Source organism: Colletes gigas, unplaced genomic scaffold, assembly GCF_013123115.1.
Source record: "Colletes gigas isolate AHSC1104 unplaced genomic scaffold, ASM1312311v1 Colletes_gigas_Sc00106, whole genome shotgun sequence".
NCBI classification, from domain to species: Eukaryota; Metazoa; Arthropoda; class Insecta; order Hymenoptera; family Colletidae; genus Colletes; species Colletes gigas.
This window is the reverse complement of record NW_025106732.1, coordinates 101,012-119,940: the sequence shown is the minus strand read 5'-3', so window position 1 is coordinate 119,940 and position 18,929 is coordinate 101,012. Positions and strand designations below refer to the sequence as shown.

The following is an 18,929-nucleotide window of genomic DNA, read 5'->3' as shown; positions in this document are numbered from 1 at the left end:
GAGATTTTCTTGGTCTTTAAAAAGACCGGTTTGTCCCTTGGCCGCCATCTTCGATTTTGATTGAATGGAAATCTTCAATTAAATTCTTCATCTCGATACGGTCCGTCTTGCTTGGTGGTTGAGGGATATCTGGCGCGGGTGCGCCAGGGGGCACGGTTTTTATAGAATTTCTTGAAGCCGGAAGGCTGCTGACTGGCTGCTGATTGGCTCGTTGATTCTTTGGCTTGACTGCATAAAAGTGGACACAGCTGGGCAACTCTTTTCAGTACTCCTGGAACCGCCGGGGGTACTGTCACGCGTTTTTCTTTCTGTTTCAGATTCTCTGATTCTGCGATGCTGACCAGGAAGGATCACCGTTTGGTATACGCATAACCAATATTAATATAACTAATCCCAATATTGTCTTTTTCATTTATATATATATAGGTGATGTAATATTTGGGTTGTTCGTTCCACTAATTTATTCAATTATTTTCCTTTCAGGTTTTATCTATACATCGTTGGTTTGATATTTTTCCAATTATTTTGTTATTCGTCTTGCGCTTCGTTGGGTTGTTCCTTTCCAAATTAATCTATTATTGCACATCGTTGGTTTGTTTTTTTCCTATTAATTCGTTTGTTTATCTTACTGCGTTGGGTTGGTCAATTCATTCCTTCAATCAATTAGGTTTTGGTTTTGATTTTCATTTCTTATTTAGGTTATATTTTTTTACATGTATTATTAATATGTAACTATTAATTTTTACGTTAGTTTTTATGCAGGTCAATTTCTAGGTCGCCAACAGATGACGTCGGATTCATCGTTAAACGTAAGCGATTAATTTTAAGGCGCGGCGCGAATGTAAAAATTAACGTCGAATTTTTCTTTTTCCTTGTTTCTTTTTCCCAGATTTCCTATGTTTCATTAATTCACATTAATTCTCAATTCCACCTACGACGTTAATTTTCAGTTTACATTGTATATTATTTTATTTAATGCGTAGATTGCCAAGTAATGAATGAATTAATAGCTTCTTTTCCAGTCTCGTTTCTCCGGTCACCGCTGCTTTAATGTAGAAAGCAAGTGATCGGCCGTTTAGATGGTTCGAAGGGTCGGTTGCCGTCCTCTGGTGAGACAATTCTAGGGAAAGAGTCATCGGCCGTAGAGGGGACCTGTTCCTGTCTGCGGTAGCCCCGATTCAGGATCTCTCTCCTTTGTCAGACGTCCCGGGTTGGGTCCTACGGGCTCCCAGCAGGACGCGTTGGAGAAATGGGGAACCCGTGTCTGGTGCGTCGATTCTCCTCCCCTTCAATTGGACTTGCTAAGAGGTAACGAGCTGCCCCTTTTGACCCGCTATTCGGTACGTGTCGCACCTCATGTTCCTACTGCACTGTGCAGTATTGTGTCGCGTTTCGTCGTGTCGCGTCTCCCACAATTTACCTTCCTCCTTTGTTTTAGAACAGTAATTACTTGGCATCTTTTTTTTTGCGTAATCTAGTGTGTAAAAAGGAAGGTCGATCGAACTTTGTTCCATCGATCTCACTTTGGGTCTCCACTCGCAGCAACCTCCTCGTGGTGAGACCTGGTAATCGGTGTTACCTTTGAAGAACAACTTCTTCATTATGGGTAACACCGAGCTAATGGCTGCGAATTTAAAACAATATAAATTTGATTTTTAATCTAAATCAAAATTAAATGTTGTCTAATACTTTTTTTTTCTAGGTATTCATCAGCTCAACTTCTAGAGAAAAATTTCAATGAGATAAGTTTTACTTTATTTATTTTCAAAAATCGTATTAATAATATACATACGTGTGCTCATACATGGGAATAAAAAAAAATTTCTTTTTTTTCAATAATTAAAATATGATCAGGAGGTCTTAAAACGTATATTTCCGTAAAATAAATTTTACAAAATTTTTTTTTCATTATGGGTACTTTGCTTATGTGCGCCTACATAGGTCGGAAAGTAAAAATGCCTGGGAAGTCGAGAATCTCGGCTCGAGAATCCAAATCGTATGCCGTTGTCGGGAGGTCGGATTTCAGTTGTGTGGGAGCGAGAAGGCAAATGTGAGCCTTTCTCTCTCGACTTCCACGAAGCGAGAGAAAGTGGGCATGCGTCTGTTTGCCTTTGTCGTCTTTCCGAAACTCCACGAGCTCACGTACATACGCGTATCTGGCACTGCCCTCTTGACACTGCAACACATATTCCCAGTTTCTACGTTTCTTTGAGCAAATACACGATTTAACATCGTGTCAAGCATAATACACATTAACTTGTTGAGACTATATGTACGTCAATTTAATTAATAACAGTGTCTAAAGCTTATTATTAGAATAACTAGAGTAGTGTCCACATAACTGACCACGCTATCCCCTATCAATGCCCCTTACACCATTCGCGGACATTTAAATGGGCACCACCCCTACCTAATTCGCTGTATATCTATATATATCAAGACGACATCTACCACAAAACGGCCAAGTTTGTCGAGAAAATGTAATTCACCTCTTTGCACACTAGATGGCGTCTCAATTATTTACGATCGAAAACTAATTTTAATTTATTTATTAATGCAACAATAGAGTACTCGGTAATTTAGATCACTTATAAATGCTTCACAATTAACGCTAAAGGCCCGAACTTGTCTAGAAGCGTGTAGATCGATCGAACCTGCCGACTGAGCCGACTAGTCGCCCGAGTCGAATGAGTGTCAGCAAGCGGTGGTAATTTCTGTATGGTTAAAGTGCTGTCCTAAACTAACCTTTAATGGAACCAAAAAAACCGGCAAAAAATGTCTCGAAATGTGTAAAAAGTATCTGTCCATCGGCAGAGGAACTTAGCGTGATTACGAATAATGTTAAATGCGACAAATGTGGACTCATATTTCAGAACGAGCCGCGATATCGTTTACATGATCTAAAAGTACATCAGCGTAAAAATTTAGACAAAGCGATAAAAGAAAATGTACAGTTTCACTGCCCTATCAAGTCTTGCATTTACGCGCCAAAAGCTGAAAGACATTTTAGTAGTATGAAGTATCTTAAGCAGGTTAGTGAAAACTTTCATAAAGCTATACAAGATTATTAATTGTAAAGTAATATTTAATGTTCGAATTTTTTAAATATATTTAGCACTACCTCAAAGTACATGCAAAAAAAACTTATGCGTGTAATCGTTGTAAAAAAAGTTTTTCTACGGAAGCTGCTAAAGAGGGTCACGCTAGAGTATGTGGAATTGAATTTACATGTTCTTGTTTAAAGATTTACTCTTCTTACGAAGCATTGCTTACGCATGCAAAACGATCCTTGCATACTATAAATGACAAATACAAAAGTTCTTTCGGGTAAGCCGATTATAAAAAATAAATACTTAAATGTAATTGTTAATTGAATTGTACTTTTCGTATTACTATTAATTTCTATTGTAATTTAAATATTTTAGCAGACGTGCCAATTCCAAAGCATTGCGATTGATTTTACCATCTAGCCACGCAGAGACAAATAAACTAATCGCGATACTGCCGACGAATCAAAGCGAAAGTAAAATATCCAATTGTAATGGTAGCTATGAGCAAAAAATTACTTCCGATATTGGTGTGCAAACGGACGAAAACAAGAGAAACAAGAGAATATCGGGTCAATTAAAACATATTAATAATGGTTATTATTACAATGGAAAACGTGGAATATCAAAACAGACGCAAACAAATATTTCTCAAAGAATTAAACAAAATGTTATGTCCATGGAAACGCAGACCACGGATGCTTTCCATGCGATAAAAAGTTCACGCAAGATTCGAAAACCTCGAAAAAATTCTGTATCGCAAAATTCGGATTATACGTTACTGAAAGAAGACTTGAATCTTGGCAATTTCACATCCTCAAATTTATTCCCTAACAGTCCATTACCGCTTAGTCACGATGTTGGTTTACAAGATTTTTGGGAAGAAAAGAGTACGTCGGGCACTCAAACGATACCTGAAAAAGATATGTTCGAAGCTCTAAATGATAATGTTACTCAAACAGAATTTGAAACATTTTATGATCATAGTACCAATCCATTGATACAATGCGTTCCAAAAAGTACAGTCGCTCTCATGACTTTACCTTATGTCGAAGAAACAGCAACAACTGTCGGAGGATATTCCTTTGTGCCATCTAATAGTATATCAAGATCAGATCCTATGCTTACGGATAAAACTTTCGATGATAAATTTAGCAGTATAGAGACTCAGACGGAACAAGCTTATTCTCAATCATTTTTCGATTCCGATACTTTAACAAGATCGTTTGCTTTGAGTTCTAATATTGAAACGCAAACTACCAACAATCTTGATAACATGGAACAACTATTATATAGTAATACGTGCACGCAAACTTGTAACGATATAATACCGTCCGACTTAGGATTATCTAATATTCAAACACAAACAGCATGGACCGAACTCGAGGACACTACCGTTTCTACCGAAACGCAAACAAAATCCTTAATATGCGAAACTGGATGCAACATTTCGATAGGTGTATGTCGTTCCTGGCTAAGTACTCAAACTAGTCACACTGAAACACAAACAGACTTGCTTAGTATTTTTGAAGGTCTTCAATAATCAACTATTTCATTTTTATGCACTATACAGCGATATAATCACCAATATTTAGAATGCATATTTCAAGTATAAACTCAAAATAATTTTCTTTCTATTATAGATTGATTACTTTTTTTTATCTTATTTAGTACTTTGCTATTTCATATACGTTTTACAAACTGATGATGTACATTCCTGTGTACGTGCAAATCTTTTAATTAAATATTCCAGACTATTTTCCAGAAAATAGTTCATTTAAAACCTTCCGTCGCACAATATTCACTCACTCTCATATATTCAACGTATAGTTTATACATATGTTAATAATAAAAATATATTGTAGTAGCAATGTAATTCTGTTATATGTAACTTGTTAATAAATCTATAAATTTAAAAGTTACACTTCACGAGCGTACTTATTTTAATTTCAATTTTCAACTGGAAAATAAGCTTTAAAATAATTTTAATCAATGATTTTAAACATATTCAAATTTCAAGAATAATTTTCTTTCTTTCATTATCGCAAAGCGAGAAATTAATATTACGATACACGATAGACTGCTCTACATCTAACACTCATCGCAATAAACATTAAAAAATTGTTTTTTAACAATTACGCTGGAATTGTATTATGAATCCTTACCAATATTATTTCGTGTTACAGATTTTTATCAAAGCGTACATACAAAAGTTAAAATCTGTAGACTTTTGCGTAGAGTTATTTCGCGATACGAAAAGGTATGCTTTGATAAGCAGGAGCAATGATTTCTAACTATTATATGTATATTTGTGAATGTGTAAATTGGAAAACGAGAGGTATCGACGCATCAAGATACAACAGACATGATATGAACATTGTGCTTTCCAATAAAATGTATTACTAATCGATTTCAGAACGAATTTTTAGAAACATGTGAACGTGAACGCGTGAATTCGAGGAACTTATTAGCACAGGCTGGGATATGTTTCTTAGAAGAAACGAAACAAAGTGTACAGAAAGGGGAATATGCAAAATTGTATTAAAGTGCAGGACCAGCAGCATTATCTTCATCAGAATCCGGTAAAAGATCTTTGGTCCGGTCTTCTATCCTATCTACATTCTCGAGCGCAGAAGCTAGTACTCTTAAATTGTCCACGCCAAACATTAGTTGTCTGTAAGAATATTAACATATTATAGCTAAAGTTTTTTAATAGAAAAATCACGAAATTGAAATCGCGTATAATCAAAGTGTAGATTTTTACCTCAGTGACGCTTCTGCCGATGAAGCAGCAGTTCTTAAATCGTTAGCTAGCCTTCTTACTTTTCGATCTACACTCAAAGAACCACACTCTTTTTTACTCCTTGTTACAATTCCATTCTTAAGTTCCTTATTTTCCAATCGTAACCGTAATATCTCTGTCTACATTGAGATTACACTTCTTCATATAATAATTGCATGCATCGTAAATAATGCAAAGTAAAATTTATACTAACCGTTAAAGCTTTTATTTCCTTTTTTAACGATGTAACTGTACTTTCTGCATTTACTGCTCTTCTCTGTAGAAATGAAATTATACAAAATCGAAAGTTGGAAAGTTGGTATAGATGTAATTTTATGCTTACAGTACTACGTTTTAGATTATCCTCAACCTGTTCCATGGCTTTCTCAAGATGCACCGTTTCTTCATGCTCCGCTTCCTTTCTAGATGCCAATTTTGATTCTAACGATTGAATCCTGTATAATAAACAACACATACGTTATTAATATAATCTAACATTACAAATACCAGTATTTTCATAATTACCTCTTGGATTTCTCACCGACTTGATTTCGAGCTACTTCCAACTCATGACGTAACCTTTCATTTTCTAACAATACCTGTAATAAATTTTAACATATTACACGTTATCTTCTATTTTAATTATTATTTAACGACACATTTTTCTCACAAAATTGTTAAATCTATCGTACTCGTCTCTCTATGGATTCAATGCTGTTTGGGATAGTTCCAGAATCTGTAGACAGTGTTGCCCTATTATGGATAGGATCGTCGTTTAAAAAATCTGGTAAAGACTTTGGAACATTTGTTTCGTTTGTTCCAGAACAATCTCTCGCTGCAATATTTGAACTAGAAACAGATTCGGTGCCAGGTATCGGTAAATCTAATGGAAATCCTATATAATAAAAATTATACGTATAAAACTTATTTATTTGATAATTGTCGACACGTTATTTTATTTTCTAACTACCTGATGATTCTGGACGTTCCGTAGATCCTGTATCTACGTTATGTCTATTGTAAACAGGTAAATTTAAATCAGCAGGACAACCTGCGTTTGGTATAGACTGAGTTCTATGAGCTAAACCTTTGTCTAAACTTCCAGTTAGGTCAAACGGAAGATCGCACAATACTGGATCGCTTTTCTTCGATTCGTTTCTAAGTCGAGTTTGCCTCTGTTCCACGCTGAGTGCAAAATCAGGAAGATTATCTGCATCTGGTATAGCTTGCTGTTTCGATTCATGATTCAGGTAACATTGTTCTATAACTAAATGATCTTGCACAAAATCGGGTAGCTCTGTTGGATTACGGGAATAAACTGTGGAATCTTTTTCCAAATTATTTGGACTTGTTGTTGGAGGGGAATAAACTTTTGGACGAGCTCCTGCATTATAATAATTTGTCTGTGAATCATTTTTTAGAAAATGTTTAAAACTAAAAGGATTCTCTTCGCGTCGTATCGTATCTTGTCCTATAAAATAAATATACGTGTATATATATATATATATAAAAAAAAGAAAGAAAGTAATTAATCTAATTAGCAAATTAATTGTCGTAACGAATACAATGAAATCTAACCTGTTTGAGTATCTGTTTCAGTGCGACTTCTACGAAAACGTTCTCTCGGCATATTTCTATAACTTGGACATTCCATTGTTACATCTTCTTCAGAAGACGAAGATAACGACGTAAACATTACCTCGCCAACATGACGCCTTATATTTTTTGATACAGAACGATACGATTCATAACCTTTTTTATGATTCGCCATCACTTATGCAGAAGATCAACTTTACCGACAATCGTATCATTTGTGGTGCAGTCAAAGCTGCACTTGACATTTGTCACCCGCTCGCTGTGGTCGGGTCAGGTTAGTCATACGTCTTTTTCCCTCTTTCTTTATTCACTGAATTCACTCAGTATGACGTGAACGTAACAGAAACACACACGTACTTACCTTACCTATCAATCTTTTCTGCCTATGTTTTTATTCTCGTAACCCAAAGTTTCTATGATTTATACATAGATAATTTCCTATCTGAAATGAGTTATAAGTTGTTACATGTACAGGTATGTATGCGTAATAGATATGATATATATATACATATATACACACACACACACACACACACACACACCGATATGTTAATGATGTAAAATTGGCTAAAATCTTATAAAAAAAAAAAAAAAAAATTTATTGCAAATATTAATAATTGTGTTAGATTCAGTCAATATTCACTATTGCATTAAAATTCTAGAGAGCGTTAAATTTTTACACGTTCGTATGTGTAACAGGTGCTGGAATTTTAATTTTACAAAACAGGTTATCATCCACGTGAGACCATTATTAATCACAACAATTTTTAAACGATTTTACGGATGTACACGGTGATTTCAACGCGATGTCTCAAGAAAAACCTTGTCGTGTGTGTACAGATTTTAAAACATGGGCAAAGATTCAAAAAAAGACTTTCGAATCCGAAAAGGTACAGGTAAAATTTCTTAAATAAATGCTTTCTACAAACTTTTTATATTCTTTACGATCGTGTATGTCTATTTATACAAATTAAAAATTACTTTTACGTCAAAATCGATCGTAACTTTATTACTTAATTGAAATAACAGTTAATTTTATTCTATTTTTTTATTATTTAATATTATATTTACAAAATATTGATATTTCAGTTGTTAGTTTTATAAATGTATGATATAGGAATAAAAATACAATACTCGTAATATATAGATATATGGTAAAAAAAAATTTACAGAATTATACAAACTACTGTATAAGTTAGTAATTGTTATACATTCTACGATAAAAGTGACATATAATTTATACAAACTAAAAGATAAGATTATATCTGTCTTGAAAATAATTTGAGTTATTTGTATCTTTATGTAAATCTTGTTGTTAAACAGGAATCTGAGAAGAAGCAGGAGAAAAGTTCATCCTTAAGTAATAGACGCGACGATTGTCCTTTAGATAAAGATGAATTAGGTTCAAGGACATGGTCATTTTTACATACTATGGCAGCATATTATCCTGATCATCCAAACGAAGAACAACAGTCAGATATAACAAAGTTTTTTTATACATTTTCCAAATTTTATCCCTGTTACGTATGTGCACAAGATTTGCAAGAACAATTGAAACACTATCCACCACAGACTGACTCGCAGAAAAAGCTGAGTCGTTGGCTTTGTAATATACATAATGAAATAAACAGGAAACTTGGAAAGCCAAAGTTTGATTGTAATTTTGTTGACCAAAGATGGCGAGACGGCTGGTTGGACGGTTCGTGCGACTGATAGTAAATAGTAATTATTCTTGGCTTTAAATTTTTAAGAAAGACCTACGCGTGATATAAAATATTATGTAAGTCAATTGTTGTAAATACTTGTTTCGTAAGAAGAAAATAGCTGTAGACATTAGTATCGCATGTAAATCCATATTCATCCTTATTGATAAATTACACTCGGATGTTAACGTGTTTTTTTGTTAATTACGAGTGTTGAGAAATATTAATAAAAATAGGCTCATTATGCAATTATAGTTATGTTAATTATCACCTGTTCTAGAGTGTGTTTACTCTTAAAATCGTGAAGTAGATGGTGGTAGATGCGAAGCGGTAAATGCAGAAGATGCTGTTCTAAATTGTGGTTCGTAACTGTGGTCCTGACCCTCGTCACCAATTGGCATAACCTGACACGTTCTAATGTGAAATGGAAAACGTTTGTTAGCCATAGATGGTCGGGTGATGTACAAAAATATTACGTGTCCCATAAAAACAATCCATAACGAACATCCCTTAGCAACGCTTTCTCTAACCCATTCATCTACTAATAAAGTAATGCAGAGTACCTATGAAATTATAAGTACATTTATATATATTTATACTATGTGCGATATTCTGCATTTTTATATATTTATACTATGCAAGTCGATATTATATACAGTTAATATTTATCATAGACAAAATTTTATTATATGTTTATTATATACCGTTAGCGGATGACACAGGAACCATGCTGATCCCAAAGAAAATAATGAACCATAAAAATGAAGCTTTGTTGACATTTTTTTAATCGTCTTAAGGCAACGAAGAGAAAAAATGACCCATGCTATAAGTTTTAATGCTATTAGCATATAACCTGGAGGTGATTCATAAATATACAATACCAATCCAGGATCAAACACATCGTATTGATATATATATAATGAAAATTGACAGAAAGAATGGAGACAGGCGAAACATATAAGCCATCGAGTTTGTCTTGGCGTTAAAGTACTTTTAGTTACAGTAAAACCAAGCGCAAGTAGTAACATAAGTATGGTATACAAAATATCTGAACATGCTTCCAACAGTTGGCCCATTAAGGAAACATTTTCTATTGCAATTCCTCTTAAACCAAGAATAGTATAGCTATAAATCTCAAATAGTATTCCCGCTAATTGACAAAGCAAAGAAGCTACAAATATTTTATAAGAAACGTGTAGAAGTCTTCTTGCCCGTAATTGCATGGCTATATACAAACTTAATATTACAAGTATAACATAAATGAAACTAATTACTATCAACTCTGGCAGTATATCTGAAATGAAAATGGATTCAATTAAAGAATGTTTAATTGCTTTAAGTTACAGTAAAGTTACTTGCAGAATTGATCTGCTGAAAAATGTTCTCTCCAAAAACTGCCATGCGGCGCATTGGTTAGCGATATCCAATATGAGACGTTCAATCCAGTTTTTAAGGAGCAATCTGCTAACGCGATGAACCACCATCTCGGACGAGATGATCGAAATCTTCGGTAATTAGAGCATCGTATTACCGCGTCTTCTTCAACGCATCCTGATTTTGTCGGCAATGATGTTGATAACGGTACTATCTGACCAATTCCATCCCAAAGTATAGCTTCCTTCTCGATGCAACTTTTGTTTGAGGGATAAATACTTTGCCATTGATCAGGTGCATCATAATATAACAGTATTTTTAAATCATTTTCTTCGTTTCCGAACTGAAATTCGTACCGAAACGTGCCTTGTTCCGTCAAAAAGCAGAACCTCGCTAAAAATGCCCAATTCTGAAAAAAAAAATGCCCAATTCGTGTCATTATAAATAATAATATAAATTTGAGAAATGGTTAACAAATAATTTTAAAAATAATCAACAATCACGATAAATTTTATATTCATAACCGATGCAAACAGAAATACAGAATGTGCGATATACGCGCGCACGCACACATACACATGCAATCATATTGATTATCTTTGTCAATTAAAAATCAAGTGACTGATTAAATGTAAGAATACTTTATAGTTTGACAAAGATTGCTTATAGTACTTCGCGTGTAACTAGGCGTCCTTGAAGAATTTTGGTCTCTGAATACGTAAATAAAAATAAGAATACTATGTCAAAGAACAATAATAGATTAAACATTGTTGACACTCTACTGCACAATTTCTCTGGACTAAAATGTTGTCTACGTATCTGTTACACGACGTTGCCTGCTGCTTTTCTTATGATCAATATTTTCCTACCTATTAGAACAATGCATTTGAATGAATATATGGATCGTTGTAAATTATATTTTTGATAAACAAACGTAGTAGTAAATTTTTATTAGAAACCGTTAGTCGAAATCACAGTAATCTCTTATTTTTTAATTATATTTTCAGTAAACCAGAATTCTTCTACAATGATGGTACTTAAGTAAGTACATACGTGTTATCGTATGACCTTGACTTTTACTTACAATTGTATTACAATATCGATTTATGGAAAGTAGTGTGTACGTATGTATGTATACACGTATACTTTTTAAAATATAACATTAAGTTAGAGGCTTTGAAAATCAAGTAACCGAATATTTTACGCATACACGGAAATTATTTTACAACGTTACTTTGCGCTTTGATGTTATCGTACGTAAATAATATTAGAACTTTTCTGTAACATTTGTTTAATTTTTAAGAGATTTCAATTTAGATGTATAGTTTGTAGAGTATTTAAACCGAATTAAACGTTTTTAGAATTTTTGTCCGTTTCTATGTCTCTGTCAGTTTATTCGTTTTTTTATTTTCCACCGAATCGGTTTTATTTAAACCACCATTATTTTGTTCGGTATATGTCAGGGAACAGAATAAATTATTTGTTACCGTACCTATACTTGACGTATGTAAGTATCTATTAAACAATTGTAAATAAAGCTTACAATAATTATAAAATGATTTGCATTTAGTTTTCATTTTAAAAAACTTTGGTCTTTACGTAATGTAATGCCGGTTCGTTTTCGAATCGGGGGAATTCGTTAGACATCGAAAATGCAACCTTTCAGAACTGAAATCTGAATCTGAAACTGAATCTAAATGCACGAACAAGAATAATAGACTATGATGTTGCTTGCGAGCATTATTTTCACTTAAATAAAGTACATATGCATTTCGTTGACGCCGTTTTCGACGCGCATGCGTGACACATCCTGATCCTGTGATACATATTCCTGATTGATCCTAACCTCGTATCTGGTAAAAGTAAACAGATGTGTTTTATGTTCTACACCATTCTACATTTAATGATTATTATGATTTTTGGTACTACGCATTATTACAAATTTATAGTTTAGCTTGCGAACTATTACCCAATTTTGTTATTAATTTGCTTAAAGATTATAGAACGATAGAAATTATGAAGAATGATAAAGAAAATTGCAAGGGCTTTAAATGTAAATATCTATTATTTTATCTATCAATTCCATGGACATTTTATTTAATCAAACTGGTTTTTATATGGGTATTTAATTTCTAGCATTGTGGATTCACTTTGATAAAGAAAACACAGATGAACATCAATTATATTTTAAAGAACATTCCATTAGGAAACAGGATCCTCGATATTCAAGAAAAAGGACATTGTTTGTATTAAACATACCTCCTTACGTTACAACCAATGTTCTGACAAGTGTCTTTAGCGAACTTTGCGGGACAGTTTCTAATCTGTATTTTACAAATTCAAAGGGATTCAAAGCAGCATATATAGTATTTGAAAAAGAGTCTGCTTTAGAGAAAGCATTAGAACTTGCTGCAAATTGTATAATAACATTAAATAATAAAGATAGTATATGTTTAACAGGATTGGCAAGTGCGTTATGTTAATATTTTTCACAGTTTACTTTTATTTCTATGTAATTGTCTTAAATTGTTACGTTTACGCAAATAGAATGGTGCAAAGAATATAACGATTCAATATACAATGAAGACAAAATGAGAAAAGAAATTGAAGATTACATGTATAATTATGACACACAAATTGCCAACAAAACAGCAAATGCAAAACTTGTCGAAGAAGAAGCGAAAGATAACAATGGTTGGGTAACTGTAACCGGACGAAAGAAAAGAGGACAGTTTCCTCTTTCTAGAAAGGAATGTACTACTAATAAAATGCAACATAAAGAAGAGCAAAAAAATAAGAAAAAGCAACTGCTTAACTTTTACACTTTTCAAATTCGTGAAAGTAAAAAACAAAGTAAGTTTCATTTCATATTGTTTTTCTGTCAGATTCATATGTTCAAAGTATTATACTCTGTTGGTTTTTAGATTTGGCAGAGTTAAGAAAGAAATTTGAATTGGACAAAAAGCGACTACAAGATTTGAAATCAAAAAGGACGTTTAAACCATTTTAATTCTACAAGTATAACAAAACATAGGATTTTATTACTAAATACTGTGGTGCATGAAAAATGTAAATAGAAGGTTTTTAATTTCAACATGAAATAGATGTTTATAACTATAATTCAATCATGTATATTGAACTTTTTATTTATGTACAAATTAAAATGGAAGAAAAATCAAGAAATGATTTATATTGTACGAGATGATAATGTAAGAATATAAATATAATAGATAATGTTTTGCACCGGTTATCCTTTCTTAATATTACGTATGTACAAAATATTTCTAACAATAAATGAATAGTCAAGCATATTGAAATAACATTATATATATATATATATATATGTATATACATATATGTTCTTTAATGGAGCAAGGGGTTTTTTTTGTTTTGTTATATTACTGTTTTTGATTGCAATTTAGAATGATCGCCTGTATGTTCGATTCAAGAAATAGGCACTTTTAATAAGCATCGTATAAAAATTAGAACATAGTACGTGTATAGTTAAACAGTCTTCAGAACATTTGGTCAAAGCTACAGTTCACAATACGTCTCAATAAAATGATACATTTCTCATTTTTAAAGGTATATGCATATGTACCTAAGTACATATGTAATATAATATATGTATACATGACATACATGATACATAAAATATGTACTGATCGATGAACGTTTGCTACAATATTTTTCAAGACCATACAGAAACATTGTTATAATCGACAGAAATTTTATAGCAGTAGCATGTTATGAATGAAAATAATTGAATGGCAAGCGAAATGGATCAGTTGCAGAAACGTAGGATTCTTTGTTCCGTGATTTCGATGCGTTGAGAAAAATCCCTTCCTTTTTAAGGGCCTTACTTGTAATGTAAGAAGAGTAGGGAGTTGCACCAATCGGGGCCCCTTATTCTGGTTCCCCTACCCGTAACTTCTGCAATTCCATTTTCAAACGTATCATTCCGCCACATTTTAGCTTGTGATTTCATCGCCGGTTAAGTTACCGCTCTTCTTTTCTCATCGAACGTTTTTCTTAAAACATTATTCAAATTGGAATTTACGTTTTATGAAGTTCAACCGTGATCGATCGAAGAATAAAAAACTGATTTGTTCGGTGGCCCTGGATGGGTTTGAATTCAGTCCACGTTTCATTTATTCTATTCGTGACTAGATCCACACTCATCCAAGGAAACCGAGCTTCGAAGTCGATCTTGAAGGAATATACCTATTTTTTGGACACGAAGGATTTAAACCTTTTGCAAGAACTCTTCTTTTCATCGTATACACTTTACTCGGCATACAAAAAGGTAAATAATATTAGGAAACCTACAGAGAAAGAATTAGAAAATTTACATTTCTAACGCAAATTGATTTCCGTCTATAACATTATACATATACATAGGTACTATATGGAAAGGGAAGTGAAACTTGTTTCGTGTTATCTTACGTTAAACTCCAAAGGTGTTGTTTTCTATTTGTCTCGAAATTATTTTTATATAAATAAATTTTCTACAAGATTGTAGTACGTTCTATTCTAAATATACATATATACGAACTCATATTGATCGGTAGATTCGATCTTGTAAAAATTTACGTTATTTTACGTTGCTTAACGGAATACAGAAAAGACTCGGTGGCCCAAGCTAATGGCTGCAAGATTCCATTCAGTTTCTTTGTGTGCGAACACCTGCCGTATTTCCCCACCAACGATCTACCGCTTTCCATTGGTAGCAATAATTCGCCCTTAACCTCTCCCATATCCCTGTCATCCTTTCTGAATAACGGTAAAAGCTTGCCAATATAACCGTCTTTACCTTTGAATAGAGAATTATAAAACACAGTTGGCCGTTTCTTACAGTTTATAGAAAATTTTTTAGTTCATTTCATTCTATGCACAATTTTATTTCACCTACATACTCCATTTCGTTTTTTTTTTTTTTCTTTAAAATATTTAATCAATGAACTTAATGCATTCAATTATAAAGGTACAGGAACAATGCGCAAATAAATTCTTTTCTATGTGGAAAGATTACTGCGTCTATGTAAAACTAATAATGAATTCTGTGTGGAAATGATGAGGACATACTGATGTATGTACATATGTACCGGTTTATTCTTAATTTTAAGACAATGCTCCATCGATGAGTTTTTGTAATATTGTAATATATGTATATTTGTGATATACATTCTTCCAAATACTTTTCTTTAGATTGTTGTACGGTTACTTTTCACAAAATTACAAATCATTAAAATTCACTATGTATTTTCCAGGCGATTTAAAGTACTTTTTTAGGCCATTCTTCAACTAAGCGTCGGCGACGCAATTGAAAAAATGAATTTATTGGTAGACATAGTACGAATACAATATGAAATTACAATGTACACACACATACATATATACAGGCAATTATCAACTAATAATTTTTTAAAATAGTGTCGCTATCGCGTCGCTTAGATGCAAGGACGGCCGTAATTTTATCAAGGAATGTAAAAGTGATTGAATTACAAAAATGATCTCAAAACTAGGAGAATAAAAAAACTGTGAAATGTAAACAAGTTATTTAAAGTTTACGATAGTAAGTTATTGCAAAATATGAATTTTTATGTGCTAATTTTACGGTACGAAGAAAGGAAAATTGACAATACATTGTATTTTATAGCAGGAATTTTTTTGTTCAATATTTGTAATCCATGTATCAGGTGTTTTGAGATTCTAAACTTAATTGTGCTATGCATGAATGCTCGTCTTGAATTTCAGTTTCGTAAGTTATGTCCGGATCTGAACGTATTTCGTCTATCGCTCGTTTAATTTGAATCCGTAATTGGCCAGCAACTTTTCGGACTGCTGTATAATTTTGTTTTATTTGTTTTATGCACGGTAATAAACCTTTCCATGGAGCAACGTTCGTGTGAGAAAGATAAAGTTCTTTCCATAATTGAATACTAATTGGTGCAACACTAGGCCAAATAACGCCTGGATTTGGTTCGTATAAAGGATTTAACCATTTCTCTAGTACTTCCGGTTGATTTATGTACGACCATAAGCTACACGTTCGTTCTGATAATCGAAGTCTGACTCTCTCTGCTTCTGTATCACCTAAAAACAATGTATAGAAAAATTTTTAAATACCGTAATAAAGTTGCGTATTGATCATAAAAAGAAAATTACTATATAGATGCGCGCGCGCGCGCGCGCGCGCAAGCTTGTATATATACCTAGGAATGTTCCATAGTCAGAACAGTACGCATGATTATATAATTCAACCAATAATTCTATTGTATACTCAAAGCTAAATTGGAATTGATAATGAAGCTGATAAAGACAATCTAAAAAGAGAAGAAAAGTTGGAGCATGTGTTGGATTTTGTGAACTCGCAGGATGATAAGGCCCATGACGTGTGCGGCTAAAAAACTGATGTCCTGCTTGTATCCATTCACGTTCGATCAAAGCTTGAAGACCTCGCACTGTTCTGCAGTCAGGATTTAATATTGCTTGCGCTAAGCTGGTTACCACCAAAGTAGAATCTCTACCAGCGCTTCCTGTTCAAAATATAATAAATATCATTGCAACAATTATTCCAATTAACTCTGTCAATATAAAATTATACTTGTCGATTATATACCATGAACTAACACAGCTGCAACTTCTTGATGAAGACACTGAGCAGTTACACAAGCAGCATTTAAAGCACTTTGTACAGCAGACAGCCATCCACCATTATCAAGTCTTGAAAGCCACTGAGAAGTAGAACACGTTATATCGTTACAAGCTTCTACCAATTTAAAAAAACTATCTGCTAAATCGTGCGGACGTGGAACTGCTTTGTGCACTTTTCGCCACTGTGGATAAGCAGCATCCATTTCTGTACCGCCACCTCTGGCTTTTGAGCTTTGAGCTTGACTAACGGATCTTGTATCTACTATGTAACTATAGAGAAATCTTACATTAGCAATAGTCGAAGCTAAAAATAGTCTATTGTCGGTAACTTCAACAATCGATATTACATATGTTATGTGTTATGTATATTTGAACTCTTTAAGTAATTAATATATTCTCTATTTACCCGCGTCTTCCTGGACCTAACACTGCATTTAATAATCTTTCGTCTTCTTTACACCTTTTACTGGTAGAGCCACACATTGGTTGGCTACTTCTTAACAAGATACTCTGTAATATTAATTAAAGCCTTGTTAAATGCCTATAGAACATGCTTATCTCTTTCTTTCACGCTTTGATATTTTTTATAATATTATTTCATACCCCTCCTTCGTGCCTGTAACACAAAACAGGAAATCTTCCGCCTTCTCTGAAACTAGCAGAAGATATAATAATTTTATCCTCTATGTGACGAGGTACTATAACAGCAGAAGGATAAGAATTGCAAACTTTATAGTCTTTATTTAAATAACTTATACGCCATTCGTCCGCATGAGCGGTTAATAATCTAGACCACTCTGAAACAGGAGTAAACGCGGTCCAGCCATCTTCTATTTGTACCGTGATATTATTTGTAATTTGTGGTCTATTGAAAAAAGGATATTGTAATATTTGCTCTGCAACGAAAAAAGAAAAATGAGAAATCTGTAATCTCGGAGATAAAGGGTTATGTATGTATTATATATATTTATATGTTATACCTTGCGAAGTTAACTTTTCTATAGATAATACAACATTCATTAAGTCATCCGTTGAAATAATATCTAATTGGAGGATTCGAAAATCTTTACATTTCAATATAATACTACCGCCTGAACTTTGGGTGTTTAATTTCTTTTCTATCAGATCAATGTTTCGGTATAGTAGCTAAAAGAATATAGAGACGTATAAATGTTTTATTCGCAACCAACAAATTGGCACTCCAAATAGTAATATATATAGTAATAAAATAATTATCTTTATAAAATGTACCCAAAGTTCTTGCCCATCGTTTTGTCGCGAAGATAAAAGAAGATGGTGACTGCTAATACACAATGTCCCATCTATGGATTTACTGTTTCCATCAGTTTTATCCGTTAACACGACATTGTCGAGATTTGGAATTAATATTAAGTCACCAAGTTCCATTATATGTTTTGATCAATGACTGTAAGTATCAATCGTTGATGATTTTTAAACAAATGTAAATGTTTTGACAGCTCTGCATAACCTAACGTCGTTGTCTCACAAAATTATTGTACAACTTCTCTTTAGTAAGTTAAAATAGAACAAATGTAAACTTATAGAAAATTATGTACACTTATTGGATTGTTCATTTGCCTTCTTTTAATATCCATTGTTCCAAGATATTTCAAACATAAATTAAAGTCGATTGTCAATGGTCACAATGCTGTTTACTTTTCGTTCGTTCATCACTTGTGCATATACATTTTATCACACTTTCATAGTTTTTCGTACGTGTATTAAAGAACGCATAGAGGGAAGCACATA

The 18,929-nt window shown here is 33.1% G+C and overlaps 6 protein-coding genes across 10 annotated transcripts; 3 read left to right on the top strand and 3 right to left on the bottom strand.

Annotated features, from left to right (window-relative positions):
* Positions 1-2,570: 2,570 nt before the first annotated feature.
* LOC122404138 lies at positions 2,571-4,835 on the top strand. Of its 2 annotated transcripts, none has more exons than XM_043408056.1 (3): positions 2,571-3,032; positions 3,116-3,327; positions 3,429-4,835. In XM_043408056.1, the coding sequence occupies exons 1-3, from the start codon at positions 2,751-2,753 to the stop codon at positions 4,588-4,590; spliced, it is 1,656 nt and encodes a 551-aa protein (XP_043263991.1). In that variant the 5' UTR covers positions 2,571-2,750; the 3' UTR covers positions 4,591-4,835. The 2 variants fall into 2 exon arrangements, with proteins under 2 accessions (XP_043263991.1, XP_043263990.1); XM_043408055.1 differs by having other exon boundaries at positions 3,426-4,835.
* Positions 4,836-5,124: 289 nt separating this feature from the next.
* Positions 5,125-7,683, bottom strand: LOC122404134. Its single transcript, XM_043408047.1, has 8 exons — positions 7,408-7,683; positions 6,800-7,300; positions 6,522-6,724; positions 6,355-6,428; positions 6,173-6,284; positions 6,044-6,106; positions 5,812-5,969; positions 5,125-5,721 (listed from the first exon to the last, which is right to left on the bottom strand). The coding sequence occupies exons 1-8, from the start codon at positions 7,598-7,600 to the stop codon at positions 5,589-5,591; spliced, it is 1,437 nt and encodes a 478-aa protein (XP_043263982.1). The 5' UTR covers positions 7,601-7,683; the 3' UTR covers positions 5,125-5,588.
* On the top strand, positions 7,640-9,149 carry LOC122404136 (FAD-linked sulfhydryl oxidase ALR). Of its 4 annotated transcripts, none has more exons than XM_043408052.1 (3): positions 7,640-7,699; positions 8,153-8,321; positions 8,749-9,149. In XM_043408052.1, exons 2-3 carry the CDS (start codon positions 8,232-8,234, stop codon positions 9,136-9,138), a joined length of 480 nt encoding a protein of 159 aa, XP_043263987.1. In that variant the 5' UTR covers positions 7,640-7,699; positions 8,153-8,231; the 3' UTR covers positions 9,139-9,149. The 4 variants fall into 4 exon arrangements, with proteins under 4 accessions (XP_043263987.1, XP_043263986.1, XP_043263988.1 ...); XM_043408051.1 differs by lacking the exon at positions 7,640-7,699 and adding an exon at positions 7,762-7,899; XM_043408053.1 differs by lacking the exon at positions 7,640-7,699 and adding an exon at positions 7,762-7,899 and having other exon boundaries at positions 8,125-8,315.
* A 271-nt stretch (positions 9,150-9,420) lies between these two features.
* On the bottom strand, positions 9,421-11,380 carry LOC122404135 (transmembrane protein 145). Its single transcript, XM_043408048.1, has 4 exons — positions 11,175-11,380; positions 10,488-10,911; positions 9,833-10,422; positions 9,421-9,691 (listed from the first exon to the last, which is right to left on the bottom strand). The coding sequence occupies exons 1-4, from the start codon at positions 11,268-11,270 to the stop codon at positions 9,422-9,424; spliced, it is 1,380 nt and encodes a 459-aa protein (XP_043263983.1). The 5' UTR covers positions 11,271-11,380; the 3' UTR covers position 9,421.
* A 967-nt stretch (positions 11,381-12,347) lies between these two features.
* LOC122404133 (ribosomal RNA-processing protein 7 homolog A) lies at positions 12,348-13,741 on the top strand. Its single transcript, XM_043408046.1, has 4 exons — positions 12,348-12,555; positions 12,639-12,971; positions 13,050-13,355; positions 13,427-13,741. The coding sequence occupies exons 1-4, from the start codon at positions 12,519-12,521 to the stop codon at positions 13,510-13,512; spliced, it is 762 nt and encodes a 253-aa protein (XP_043263981.1). The 5' UTR covers positions 12,348-12,518; the 3' UTR covers positions 13,513-13,741.
* Positions 13,742-14,983: 1,242 nt separating this feature from the next.
* LOC122404128 (myotubularin-related protein 9) lies at positions 14,984-18,852 on the bottom strand. Its single transcript, XM_043408041.1, has 8 exons — positions 18,737-18,852; positions 18,411-18,585; positions 18,140-18,305; positions 17,763-18,055; positions 17,566-17,669; positions 17,125-17,429; positions 16,718-17,041; positions 14,984-16,598 (listed from the first exon to the last, which is right to left on the bottom strand). The coding sequence occupies exons 2-8, from the start codon at positions 18,564-18,566 to the stop codon at positions 16,198-16,200; spliced, it is 1,749 nt and encodes a 582-aa protein (XP_043263976.1). The 5' UTR covers positions 18,567-18,585; positions 18,737-18,852; the 3' UTR covers positions 14,984-16,197.
* Between the last annotated feature and the right edge of the window lie 77 nt (positions 18,853-18,929).